At 53.4% G+C, this 13821-nt stretch overlaps 1 protein-coding gene across 1 annotated transcript; it reads left to right on the forward strand.

Moving 5' to 3' along the window:
• Positions 1 to 923: 923 nt before the first annotated feature.
• On the forward strand, positions 924 to 13548 carry TRIM72 (tripartite motif containing 72). The gene is made up of 7 exons (XM_003418870.4): positions 924 to 1454; positions 1916 to 2312; positions 5217 to 5312; positions 5404 to 5634; positions 6038 to 6060; positions 6657 to 6775; positions 7902 to 13548. Exons 2-7 carry the CDS (start codon positions 1923 to 1925, stop codon positions 8474 to 8476), a joined length of 1434 nt encoding a protein of 477 aa, XP_003418918.1. The 5' UTR covers positions 924 to 1454; positions 1916 to 1922; the 3' UTR covers positions 8477 to 13548.
• The last annotated feature ends 273 nt before the right edge of the window (positions 13549 to 13821 follow it).

Here is a 13821-nt window from a genome sequence, read left to right on the forward strand (position 1 = left end):
TGCGCCACACACTTTATTCGAAGCTGGAGACAAATAGTGAAAAAAAAGCTTATAGTCTGGTGAGAAGAGACAGACAATGAACCAATAAATAAATAAAATATATTGCATGTCAGTGGCGTGGTGGTTAAGTGCTACGGCTGCTAACCATGAGGTCGGCAGTTCAAATCTGCCAGGTGCTCCTTGGAAACTCCATGGTGCAGTTCTACTCTGTCCTATAGGGTCACTATGAGTTGGAATTGACTCGACGGGAGAGGTTTTTTTTTTTTTATTGCATGTCAGATGGTGATAAGCGTTATGGAGAAGAATAAAGGAGAAAAGGGAAATGTTGGGGAGATGGGAGATTTCAAATCAGGGAGTTAGGAAAGGCCTCATGGAAAAAGAGACATCTGAGTAAAGATCTGAGGCAGGAGAGGGGGAGAGCCATGCAATAAGGAAGGACAGCAAGTGCAAAGGCCCTGGGCTGGAGATAAGCAAGGGGGATAAGCAAGGGGGAGAGGGGTGAAAAAGGAGGTCAGAGATGAATGGAATCAGGGAAGACAGGACCTGGTTGGCCACAGTGAGGACTTTGGTTCTCATTCTGAACGCAATTTGAACTGAAATCTGAAGGATAACCTTGAAAGCCGGAGGCTCCGGGGGCAGGATTGAGCTCTGGGCTGCAGGCTCTGAATTTGGTTCATTCATTCATTCATTCAAGTGTCCCTCTATCATTTATTCCCCAAGCATTTTATGAAAGCCAACTTTGTCCAGGGCTTGTGCTAGGCACTGGGGAGAACAACATGAAAAAGACCCTTCCCTCAGCCCTGGAAGAAGAAAATCTTTCAGGGTGGGGTGGGATCCTGCCCTCCTGCAGATTGGGATATGACTGTCAGGGTGGCCTGGATGAGCTATAAGCTTGGGGAATGAGTGGGTGGAAAGTGGGGAAGGGGCTCCACAGGAGGAGGAAGAGGGAGGTTGGAGAGTGTGGGGGTGGGGGGAAGGGGGAGAAAGGGAAGAACAATAGGAGTCATGTTTCTGTCTTTTTGGTGGTGTGGGAGGCCCTGTCTCCTGGCTGGCTCTGAGCTTCGGCTTCAGGCTGGACAGGGGAGGAAACCGTGGGATGTGCCAGGACAGGTGGCCCTGACATGTGATGCCTGCCTGCTGACCACTCAGTCAACACTTCTAGAATGGTTTCCAGAAGTGATGTGAAGGGGCAGGCAGGGCAGCTAAATATAGTTCTGGGGCCATGCCTCAGGCTGGCTTCCTGTCTGCTGGTTCACTATGTGCCCATCCCCCATGATGTCCACTGCCAGCTGCTCCTGTGAGCCTTGTCCTCCAGTACCCATCTCCCCCTGCTCTGAGCTTGCTGCTGGATCTTCACCTGTCTTCAGACACAGTTCTGACCCGCCTGTGGCTAGGCCTGACCCTGACTCGGCCTCGCTGAAGTCTTTTTTAGCCTAAGGTCCCCAATCAGACCTGTGAGTCTTGTGGGCCTGGAGATGTGGGGAGGGAGGGCTGGGAAAGCTGGAGGGGTGGGTGAGAGGAGAGGTGGGGGCTCTGGAAAATTTGGAACTGTGGCAGGGCCTAGGACCAAGGCCTGTGTCAGAGGTTGAGGCCTGTGGCTAAGATGGGGTCAGTGGGTAAGACTGTGTTTGGGACGCAGGTTCGTGCTTAGGAACTGGAGTTGAGAAAAGGGGCCTGATAGGGGCCATTTTGTGTCAGGCAGAACTGCAGTTGAGGCTGCCTTTGGGATTGAGACCGAGTATCCCTCCCCCCCTTGGCCAGAACCAGAGTCCCTTCCTGTATGGGATGTGAGAGGGCCTTATGGCCTGGCCCTTCTCACTGCCGGGGGCTGCAGACCAGGCTTGGGGCTGGGCTCGGAGCTGGGCTGGGAGCGCGACCTCGCTGGGCTCCCTTGACCGACCCCTCCTCCACCCAGACCCGCCATGTCGGCTGCGCCCGGCCTCCTACACCAGGAGCTGTCCTGCCCGCTGTGCCTGCAGCTGTTCGATGCGCCCGTGACGGCCGAATGCGGCCACAGCTTCTGCCGCGCCTGCCTGGGTCGCGTGGCCGGGGAGCCGGCGGCTGACGGCACCGTGCTCTGCCCCTGCTGTCAAGCACCCACGCGGCCGCAAGCGCTCAACACCAATCTGCAGCTGGCGCGCCTGGTGGAGGGGCTGGGGCAAGTGCCCCAGGGCCACTGCGAGGAGCACCTGGACCCGCTCAGCATCTACTGCGAGCAGGACCGTGCGCTCGTGTGCGGTGTGTGCGCCTCGCTCGGTTCGCACCGTGGCCACCGCCTGCTGCAGGCCGCCGAGGCCCACACGCGCCTTAAGGTGCGATAACCTGGTGAGATCCTGCGGGGGCGGGGCCAAACAGGACTGCTGGAGGGGGCGGGGCCCGACAGGCGTGCCTTGAATTCTGAGCATCAGGCGTGCAGGGGCTTCCGGGATTGAGGGGGACGGGGGCGGGCCCACGTGGCCAGGGAACGCGGTCACAAGACCTGAAGGCAGAGAAGCTGAGCAGAGAGGGGTGTCTTGAAGAGCCGCGCGTTGCAGGTCTTGGGGGTTTAGGGGCGGGTCCTGGCGGGACGCGCGCTGCGTAAACTTGCATTTCCTCGCTTCCAGCGCTCAGATGCTCCTGGAGATGCAGGAGCAGACCTAGAGGAACTTAGGGCGAAGCCTGGCCGAGCAGGGAGGCAGTCAGTGCGTGCGACCCACGCGCTATTGCGTGGGCTGGGTGGTCCTGCCAGGTTGGCAGGTCTGCTTGGCCTCGGCCACGTAAGTCAGGCGGTCGGGTGCGGGGCTCTCTGGGTCTAAACAGCTTCAGGGCATAGGTCCAGGAGCCTTCACCTGGCGGTCGCCAGGTGGTGCCTCACCAAAAGGGTGGTGAGGAGAGGAGGGCACGGCTGGACCTGCTTCTGTATACGTGGGAGACCCAAGTACAGGCTGTTTTTCTGGTTGGAGCTGGAAGTTCTTAGCACACCACTGTGTGTGCCCGGAGGTTTGAGATCCCCGCAAGAGCCCAGCAAAGACACCAAGTCATTGGATAACGGAGACGCGCCCGCATCTCTGCATATACCTCCACACTTGCAGTTGTGTGCACGCGCACTCACGGATGCCTCAAACGCACGCCACAAACACGGGCACACACGCATGGACAACCCTCCAGAGGTCTCCAAGGACACACAGGCACACCCTGATGTGTACGCATCCCACGGGTGGCAGACGCTGGTGGACACGCGTACACATACATGTAGACACGGCGAGTGTGCGTCCATGAAGACCCAAGAAGGTCTGTCATGAAATACTTATTAGACTGTGGAAGAATAAAGGACAGGTGCAGGGACGGGAGGGGCGGGATCAGCACGATGGAGACCCTGCCGTCGTTTCCCGGGGCTGGTACTGAGGCAGGCTTCTGGTGGGTAATCTTTGCCCACACGCATCAGCGTTGCACTGCTCCTCTCCTTGGCCCCTAGACCCCTAGAGAGGGTAGACCCTGTCCTCAGTTTGGCATTAGAGGCACCAGACTCTCCTAGGGCCCAGCATCGCTGTCCCTCCCGCTCCTTTCTTGCTCAGTCCAACCCCCAAGCCTTGGCTGGTGGTCTCCTCGCCCAGCGCAGGAGACTCCTCCTCCCAGAACCCCTTCTAGCCCAGGCTCACCTCTGCTGACGATCCCAAAACGCCTAACCTCGGCCGTCTTTACCTGCAAAGAGAGAGCAGAGCCCGTGAAATGGGACCGGGTGCCAGGAGGTCCAGGACCCTCGACGGGGCAAGTAGAGGTGGAATATAGCCCGCCCCAGGCGGCATCAGCCCATCTCGAAGCTGTAGTAAGGAACAGGCCTGAGGTGTGTAGGGGAACTCCAGGAAGGAGCCCGAGGAAAGAGAGGGCAGGGAGGGGCCTGGGGCGGGAACCAACGCCTGGATCCTTGGTGTGGAAGAGGGCTTGGGACCGGAGACCAGGTGCCGGACTTGGAGCTGTCTAATGGGGACCCGCCCGGCGCTGGGGACTCACGCGACTCCCTGAAGCCACACTGCCTCCTCCTGCATGCCCATGTCGATCAGCACGGCTACCGTGAGCTCGGCGACATAGTCCTCACGGTAGAAGGCGACCAGTTTGTGAGGTCCACAGCGTCTAGCGGCCCGAGAGCCCCCCGCGGGATGTTCCGAAAGCCCTCACGTAGCTGCACCACCCCCAGCTTCAGCTTGAACTTCTTGAACTCATCCGTGGTCAGGCTCTCCAGCGCCTCCAGGATGGCGTCGCGCTTCTTTCCCATGGCTCAGCCCTGTGGCCTCTGGACCTCCGAATGCCCGGCGCAGTGAGCCACCAGGCCTGCCCTGCCCCGCAGCAGGCGGGGCTGCCACCTGGGAGGATGTCCCAGGGAGGAGACTGACCTGGCCGCCGGCCAGGAGAGCCCTTGGTCCAACCCAGGGGCCCAACGGAGGGGGATTCAGCCTGGGCAAGCAGTGCTTTGAAGGGGCTGACTGGTGTCTCCCAGTTTCCCCAGGGGTCAGGGGAGTGTCAGTTTGTCACAACTACAGGTGAGGTGGGGCTTGATTGCCCTTCCATTCTTCAGAGAAGGAAACTGTAGTTGGAACCCATGGAGGCAGGACTGGAACCCTGTGCTGTCTCATTCCAGGGTGGGAAGCCTTTCAGCAAAGAGTGGCTTTGGCAGGAGCTATTAGGATTTCTCCTCTACCTGGCTAACAGGAGTCACAAAAAGACAGGCCTGGGCAAGGACCCTGCCCATAGATGTGTTTGGTTGGTCAGTGCAGCAGTCACTGTTAGTAAATTGTCTCCCCTCAGAGTCCATGAGTTTTCAGGGAGTGTTCTGATGATGTACTGCCCTTAAGTATGGGGTGAAGGCTAAGAACAGGGAGGTCGCATTTCTTCTTTCATACACCCTCCACTCACCTCCCTGAAGCCTGGTGTGTGTCAGGCCCTGTGATCTCCCAGCTGGTAGTGGAGGCTGATAATGACCACATTTGTCATCCTTACAAGGACCTGTGCTGGGGGCTGACTGCTGAGGGGATGGAATCAGGAAAGGCCAGGCTAGGGAGGCGTTAACAAAATAGACCTTGGGGGAAGGGCAGGCATTCCAAGCATCAGGAATGATCAGTTGCCAGCCTGGCTGGAGGAAGAGCTGGCATCGAGGCTGAGCTGGAGAAGGTAGGTTTAGGGTGGGAGGTGTGGGTTTGGGGGGTGGTATCCTCATCACTTCTTCACGCACCACCCCCCAGACGCAGCTCCCCCAGCAGAAGCTGCAGCTGCAGGAGGGACGCATGCGCAAGGAGAAGAGCGTTGCTGTGTTGGAGCATCAGCTAACGGAGGTGGAGGTGAGGGCACAGCCTGGCGGAGTCTGTGGACTTGGGGGCCCAGGCTGGGAGTCCCCAGCCAAAGTGCTTTTGCCGTCTGCCCCCTCCCCAGGAGACAGTGCGTCAGTTCCGGGGGGCCGTGGGAGAGCAGTTGGGCAAGATGCGGGTGTTCCTGGCTGCACTGGAGGCCTCATTGGACCGAGAGGCAGAGCGTGTCCGGGATGAGGCAGGAGTCGCACTCCGGCGGGAGCTGGGGGGCTTACGCTCTTATCTGGAGCAGCTGCGGCAGATGGAAAAGGTGCTGGATGAGGTGGCCGACAAGCCACAGACTGAGTTCCTCATGGTGAGTGATTAGTCCCCAGAGACCTCATTCCATTGTCAGAGGCCCAGAGAGGGGCAGGGATGAGCTAGGGTCACACAGTGAGGAGGGGTGGGCTCCAAGACTGCCATTATGGTTGTTTAGGTTTAGCACTGCACAAGGACACTATATTTAAGAGTCCACCATTTGCAACAGAGACATAGTAAATTTGTGTATGTATTAGGACAATCTTCTAACAGGTGGAAATAGAGTTTTTTGGGAAGGGGGCACCTTTTCTAAATCACACAGAAGTAAAGGGCCAGGAGTAGCCTCTAGTTCTGAGTTTCTTTTGGCTTCTCTGATTCTTCCTGATCCCACACCTCATCCTTGAAGATCCCCAGTATCCCCCTGCCTGCCTTACCTCTATTCTCTATTTCTCTCTCTCCAGAAATACTGCCTGGTGACCAGCAGGTGAGATCAACCTGGCCCTGCCCTTTTCCCCAAATGGTCCCAGTCACCTAGGGACACCACTGTGCCTGCACATCTTCATTCAGTCCATGGCTATTTCACTGTACCAGGTTTTATGTTGAACACAGAAATGAACCAGAACTGGTCCTTACCTTCACGGACCTCTTGGACTCTGGGCAGGGACATGGGCATCACTGTGTGCTCCACGCTGCTGTGAAGGGAAGGGGTGGGCAGGGAAGGCTTCTGAAGAGGGACCCTTGCTTGAGTGGTACCCTGGAGAAATTACTAGGAATTGGCTAAGGAAAGAGTTGGAGGAAGAGTACTATAGGCGGAGGGAACAGCAAGTGCAAAGTCTGGTAAGTGGGAGAGCAGGTGAAAGTGGTGTGGCAGGTGGGGGCAAACTGTGCAGGGCTGAGGAGGTTGGACCTTATCTCAAAAGAAGGATTTTTAAGTTGGGGTGTGATGTGGACAGGTCTTGGAACTCCACCATAGCCCTGCTCCTCCTTGGGGTACTTATTCCTGCTCCTCCTCCAACTTCACCCCCTGCCTCCTCCAGGAAGGCTTCTCACAGACACCTTCCCCCACCTTCTCATTCTCAGGCTACAGAAGATCCTGGCAGAATCTCCACCACCTGCCCGCTTGGACATCCAGTTGCCTGTTATCTCAGATGACTTCAAATTCCAGGTGTGGAGGAAGATGTTCCGGGCTCTGATGCCAGGTACTGGGAGGGGCTGGCACCAGATTTGTGTGTGTGACTGCACGGTTGATGGGAGGCTCCAGCCATACATAGACAGGCCTCCCAATCTTAACTGGGGAAGTTATCAGAAGGGTGCCCTTTGCTGCTTTACCTCTGGGGTCCCATACTCCTTTCCCCTAATCCGTGGTAGTGCTCAGAAGAGAAAGACTTTTGAGAATGTGGGGTCTACAGGTGGGTGATTGACATGGAGACGATGCTCCTTACCCCAGGAATGCTGCTGCTGGTGGAACTAGGCATGGGAGACTGGGGCCTGGGTTTGATTCAATGTGTCATCCCCACTGACTTCCTGTATCATCCATGGTAGATGATAATCCCTGCTAGTTGAGGGCTGAGAATTTGCAGAGCTCCTGGGGACTGCCCTGGGTCAGACACTGATTGTGGTGGCCTGTGACTGGGGAAGCCTGAGGGCTTAGCCTCCCCTCCTAAGAGCTAGAGTACATCTGGTGCTATGGGTTACAGAGCTCTAGGACATATATCCATGGCCCATGGAACCCTCATTGCCTTAGGGAAGATGAGAATGGAAGAACCCCATTTTATCCAAGAGGAAACTAAGGTCCAGAGACTGGGTCAAGTCTAGCTGAGGTCACACAGCCAGGTGGGGCAGAGGCTGGCCTAGGACCAGGGTTCCTGACTCGATTCCTGCTCTGTGATCTTGGGTCTTGGGGTGTTTTTGGGCCTCAGATGGGGAGTTATATGTATCAACCTAATCCTCCCCACAACCTGGAGGGAGGCAATTATGACCTTAGTTTACAACTGAGCAAACTGAAGCTCAGAAGGGTGCAATCTGTAGCCCAAACCAGTAAGCAAAAATCTCACCTCCCAGAGATGTTGGCAGGATTAGAGAAGATAAAACCAAAGAAACCCACCTCTGTGGAGTGGATTGTGATCCTAGCTACCCTATAAGACAGAGTAGAACTGCCCCATATATAGCCAAGGAATGCCTGGAGGATTCCAACTGCTGACAGCTCTTAACGGCCACCAGGATTTCAGAGGAGATGAGGCTAGCCATAACTCAGAGTAAACTTTGGTTGGAAAGGGGCACAACAAAGGCCAAGGTGCAGGGGCCTGACAGTTGTCCTTCTGGCAGCGCTGGAGGAGCTGACCTTTGACCCGAGCACAGCACACCCGAGTCTGGTGGTGTCACCGTCAGGTCGCCGCGTGGAGTGCTCTGAGCAGAAGGCGCCGCCGGCTGGTGAGGACCCGCGCCAGTTCGACAAGGCCGTGGCGGCGGTGGCGCACCAACTGCTTTCTGAGGGCGAGCACTACTGGGAGGTGGAGGTGGGCGACAAGCCGCGCTGGGCCCTCGGCGTTATTGCTGCCGAGGCCAGTCGCCGAGGCCGGCTGCACGCTGTGCCCTCGCAGGGCCTCTGGCTGCTCGGGCTTCGCGACGGCAAGATCCTGGAGGCACACGTTGAGGCCAAGGAGCCGCGCGCACTGCGCACACCGGAGAGGCGGCCGACGCGCATAGGTCTCTACCTTAGCTTTGGCGAGGGCACCCTCGCCTTCTACGACGCCACCGACCCTGACGCGCTCGTGCTGCTCTTTGCCTTCCACGAGCGCCTGCCCGGGCCGGTGTACCCCTTCTTTGACGTGTGCTGGCACGACAAGGGCAAGAATGCGCAGCCACTACTATTGGTGGCGCAAGATGGGGAGCAGGCCTGAGCCACCTGGCCAGGTTGGGGAGGGATGCCGGGTCCTGGCAGTTTGGCGCTCAGGCCTTGTTCCTCAGGTCTGGGGGGAGGCAGACAAGAGCAGATGTTGCCAGGGCTGAAGGCTGTGCCAAGGGGGCCAGGGATTAGGGTCTCCAAGAGCTCTGGGAAGGGTGGGGGGCTGATTTCGGTAAGTGCTTGGAGTGAGGCTGTGAACAGGACCCGGCAGGGAAGGGACATCTGAAGGTAGGTCAATAAGGACATCTGAGTTTGGGGGCAGGAAGGCCCAGGGGTCCAGGGGCCTGGAGTGGGCAGTCGGGGAGGCTCCCAGGGATTTTAGGAGGAAACTGAGGTTAAGAGAGGGAGGGAAAAGGGGCAGCTCTGGGGAGGATAGAGGGAAGAGCTTGAGAGCTCTGTAGAGTAAGTGGTCCCTTCAGCCTTAGACTCTCCCCCTCTCACCCTGCAGTAGCATTGAGGCAGGGTGTCCAGACTCTGCCATACCAAAAGGCCTTCACCTTGACAGTGGTTCTCCAACTTGAACATGTATTAGAATCATCCGGAGGATCTATTAAAGCACAGATTGCTGATTTTCTGACTCAGTAGGTCTGGAGCAGACTACACATTTGCATTTCTAACAAGTTCCAGATGGTGCATGTCCAAGTCGAAGAACTCGGTCCCAGGGTCACACTTTGACAATTGCTGACTCAGAGAGCTCCCTGCCTGTTTAGTTAGCTATCACTGTGGATTGAGACATAGAAAATCCAAAATATGTTCCTCCATTCAACTGACATTTTTAAAATTTGCCAGACCCTATGTTGAATGCTTCAGAGATGAATTAACCTACCCCCAACTTATTCCCTTTGCGTCTGGAATATGTTTACCGAGTGTCCTGGACACTGAAGAAATTCCCCAAATTGTCAACTCAGAGAAAGTGCCTGATGCTAACCCCACCCTGGGCGCTACTGCTTGTGGAGGATAGAAGGTCCCTCTCCTCATGAGATGGCCTCTCACTGCTTACTTGCTGGTTCACAACTTCTTTGGTTTTAACTCAAAGGCCTGTTTCTTGGTTTTTGGAGTAACCATTGAGGCCCAGAGTAAGAGTCCCTCTCTCTTGGAGGGAAAGGCCTTTGGGGATTCTGGTAGGTAGGACTTTAGTCCTATCCTCAGGGCAGATGATGGCATGGGGTCATCTAGTCTCACAGGGTTGTTGTGCTGTGCTGTGTGAAAGGGCCTGGAGACCCCTGGCAAGAGGTACCTATGTGGGGATTTTCATGGGAGGATGGTGGGGGACGGGACTAAGAGATGGGGCAAAAGGAAGGTGTAGATGGGTAAGAAAAGCCTGGCTGGAGTTGAGGGTTCCTGACTGCATCTTCTATAGGAAAGCCTAGTTAGGCCCCTGGCCCTTGGTGACAAAAGAGAGGATTATTTTGAGTAGCTTGTTTATGCTAGAAAATAAAACAATAAAATTAAAGGATTATTTGGCTGTAAAATTCAGCACTACTAATAAAAACTGTTGTATTCTGACTCCTTCATTAAATCTGTGTGAAGACACAAGTGACCTAACGCCAGGTCTCTTAATTGCCCTCCTAGCCTTCAGTCTTGCCCCATCTAATCTTTCTAGAAGCACAAAGTTAGATAGGTGACTCAGTTGCTCAAAACCTTTCAGTGACTCCCTGCTACCTGCAGGATAAAGCCTGAAGTCTTTGACTTTGCGTTTGAGGCATCCTCTATTTCCTAGCTTCATCTTGTACCACCACTCTGTGTGTCTATATTCTGGCAATTCCTGTACACACCACACAACTCTGCTAGGAATCTCTTTTTCCCTCCCACTCATCCTTTAAGACTCTCCTGAAACACCACCATTTTTTATTCTCTCCCAACCTCTAGTCCCCCAGCTAGGATCTCTCCAGCACCTCCTTTATAACATGCATTGAATTGTCTACATATAGGTCTCCTTGTCATGGACATCTGGGGAGGGGTGGTGGTGTCCAAGAGCCCAAAGTTTCCTTCTGAGGAAGTGAGCCCTCTGAGATGCAGATGCCAGGACAGGGTTAAATGTTCAAGGAGTTTATTAGGGAAACTGCCTGTGAGAGAGAAAACTGGGCGGGGGGGAGGTCACTAGGGGAGCCGTCAGATTGTGTGCAAGCCAGGCCATGAGTGAAGGAGAGAAGGAGGGTAGGTTGGGTGGAGGTGTCTTCGACTGTTATGGGGAGTCTTAGTTATCTAGTGCTGCTGTAACAGAAATTCTACAAATGGATGGCTTTAACAAACAAATTTATTCTCTCACAGTTTAGGAGGCTAGAAGTGTGAATTCAGGGCACCAACTCCAGGGGAAGGCTCTCTCTCTCTCGGCTCTGGGGGAAGGTTCTTGTCATTAATCTTCCCCTTGTCTAGGAGTTTCTCATTGCAGGGACCCCGGGGCCAAAGGACATGCTCCATTCCTGGCTCTTGCTTGGTGGTAATGAGGTCCCTCTCCTCTCTGCTCAATTCTCTGTTTTATATCTCAAAAGAGACTGACTCAAGATACAACCTAATCCTGTAGATTGAGTCCTGCCTCATTAACATGACTGCCTCTAATCCTGCCTCAATAATATCATAGATGTTAGGATTTAGAACACATAGGAAAATCACAAAATGGTGGACAACCACACAGTTCTGGGAATCATGGCCTGACCAAGCTGGCACACATTTTTGGGGAACACAATTCAATCCATAACAGAGCCCTCGAGCCAAAGCTGCCCTCTTTTAGGAGTCATGTGGCCTGCCTTAGTGTTGTGCTCAGTTGTTGGCTGGCAGCCGCCCATGGGAACTGCGGGTTTCACAGCCTTTCAGCTGTGGCTCTTGGGAAGTTATGCCAAGTTGGAGTTATATCAGGAAACAATTCTTTTCACAGCTGCCACAGGCACTTTCTGCATAAAGTTGCCCTGGATTGAGCCATGTGCATTGAGGGAAAATGACCCTGTAATCTTGTCTGTGGATGAATGGCTGAGGAATGGGGTCCCTGAGCCAAACTCATGGTGGGGTGAGTTTGTTGGAAACTCCATCTAACCAGGGTGCTCCTAGTTGGATGATGGCTGCCGTATCAGGCAGGAATTACCAATGCTGTTTTCTTTCTCAGTCAAATGAGGATACTGACCATTAAAAAAAAAGAAGGTAAAACAACCAGGAAGTAGCAAAGCCAGTTCTGTCTACCTCAGAGCCAGTTTATAGCTCAAGGTCCTGAGGTGAATTCCATCTCCAGATGAGATGTTCTACCAATAATGTTGATGTTGTTAGCTGCCATCAAGTCAACTCCAACTCATGATGACCCCAAGGACAACAGGATGAAACCCTGCCTGGTCCTCCATTGGCTGCAGATTGGACCATTGTAATCTATAGAGTCTTCACTGGCTGATTTTCGGAAGTGGGTCACCAGGCCTTTCTTCCTAGTCTGTCTCAGTCTGGAAGTACTGCTGAAACCTGTTCAGCCTCACAGCAACACACAAGCCTCTATTGACAGATGGGCGGTGGCTGCACATGAGGTGCGATGGCAGGGAATTGAACCCAGGTCTCCTGTATGGAAGGCAAGAATTCTGCCACTGAACTACTACTGCCCCCACTTCCAGTGATTAGTTGATGGTTTTACTGGGACACAGACTTGGCATCCATTAGTGACTCACATATGAGACTGTTCTCTTTTCAGTACTCCTATGATCCTTCCGATTCAGTCCATGAGAAGATCTCCGTTTGAGATTCTTTGGCCTTTACACCTCTGTGACACTTACTAATCTTTTTAACAGAGCAAGAGTGCAAATCTCAGGCTCAGAGCCTTTGGCAAGGAAAGGTTTCTAGGAATAGTTTAATTTTGCTCTTTATATTTATTTTTACTGTTGTTGTTAGGTGGTGTCAAGTCGGTTCTGACTCATAGCAATCCTATTCACAACAGAACGAAACACTGCCTGGTCTTGTGCCATACTCACAATTGTTATTATGCTTGAGCCCAATGTTGCAGCCACTGTGTCAATCCATCTCGTTGAGGGTCTTCCTCTTTTCCACTGACCCTGTGCTTTACCTAGCACGATGTCCTTCTTCAGGGACTAATCCCTCCTGACAACATGTCCGAAGTATGTAAGACGCATGGGTAGAAGACATTTGCGGTGATGACCAGGGCCAGGAAGCCTGGGGATGCTGTGTGATTTTCACAGTCAAGTCTCCTCTCTGAGTCTCAGTTTCCTTACCTGTGGTGGGGAGGGGCTGGACTAGATAATTTTCTGAGATTCCACTGTCTTAGTTTGGGTCGCCCCAGAATCAGATCTTCAGACAAAGATTCCAGTGAAAGCAGGCTTATTTGCAAGGTGCAGGAAACACTTGCAGGGGAGTAGGGAGGCGAGACCAGAAGGGGAGGCCACCAGCGAAGGTACAATATGAAGAAAGTGTCGAAAGAAAAATATCTGATGAGTAAGTCACTTATGTAGCCTTAAAAGGTTATTGGGTGGAAAAAACTGTGAACAGGGAGTATCTTTCTGGAGAAACGAGCTTGTCATGTTACAATCTTGATTAGCTTATATAAAGTACAAACTCTTAGGGTGTTCCCAAAAAGACATTTAAAATGATTGCTTGTCATTCACTTAATCAGCAGGAGGCAGCTGGGATTGGTTTATTAAGGTTTGCGTGTCTGCATTCTATAGACTGTGGTTGTTGTTGTTAGGTGCCATTGAGTTCGTTCCGACTCATAGTGACCCTATATACAACAGAACGAAACACCTCTCGGTCCTCCACCACCCTCACAATCATTGCTATGTTTGAGACCATCATTGCAGCCACTGTGTCAATCCATATCTTTAAGGGTCTTCCTCATTTTTGTTTACCCGCTACCTTCCGTGTCATTAAGGCTGACTCTACTTTGAGGAGGCAGATCTTCCCCAGTGGTATTTTGAGTGCCTTCCAACCCTGATGGTTTAGTGGTTAAGAGTTTGGCTGCTAACGAAAAGGCTGGCAGTTCATATCCACCAGACGCTCCTTGGAAACCCTATGGGGCAGTTCTACTCTGTCCTATAGGGTTGCTATAAGTCAAAATTGACTCGATGGCAACTGGTTTTTTTTTTTTTTTTTTGGTCCAACCTGAGGGGCTCATCATCCGGCAGTATGTCAAACAACGTTTCGCTGCTATTCATAAAGTTTTCACTGGTCAGGTCCTTCTTCCTACTCTGTCTTAGTCTGGAAGCTCTGCTGAAACCTGCTGGTATTTGAAATACTGGTGGTATAGCTTCTAGCACCACAGCAACACTCAAGCCACCACAGAACGACAAACCGACAGATGCAAGGTGGGTTCTATAGACTAGCTAAGGCTAATCTAATTATTTTAAACTTTTCCCAGAG

This window comes from Loxodonta africana, chromosome 12, assembly GCF_030014295.1.
Source record: "Loxodonta africana isolate mLoxAfr1 chromosome 12, mLoxAfr1.hap2, whole genome shotgun sequence".
In the NCBI taxonomy this organism is placed as follows: Eukaryota; Metazoa; Chordata; class Mammalia; order Proboscidea; family Elephantidae; genus Loxodonta; species Loxodonta africana.

Excerpts from the sequence above, each read along its gene's own strand:
- TRIM72 (XM_003418870.4), top strand. The coding sequence starts at position 1,923 with ATGTCGGCTGCGCCCGGCCTCCTACACCAGGAGCTGTCCTGCCCGCTG. Across the intron at positions 2,313-5,216 it reads AGGCCCACACGCGCCTTAAG|ACGCAGCTCCCCCAGCAGAA; the intron begins GTGCGATAACCT and ends ACCACCCCCCAG. Across the intron at positions 5,635-6,037 it reads CACAGACTGAGTTCCTCATG|AAATACTGCCTGGTGACCAG; the intron begins GTGAGTGATTAG and ends CTCTCTCTCCAG.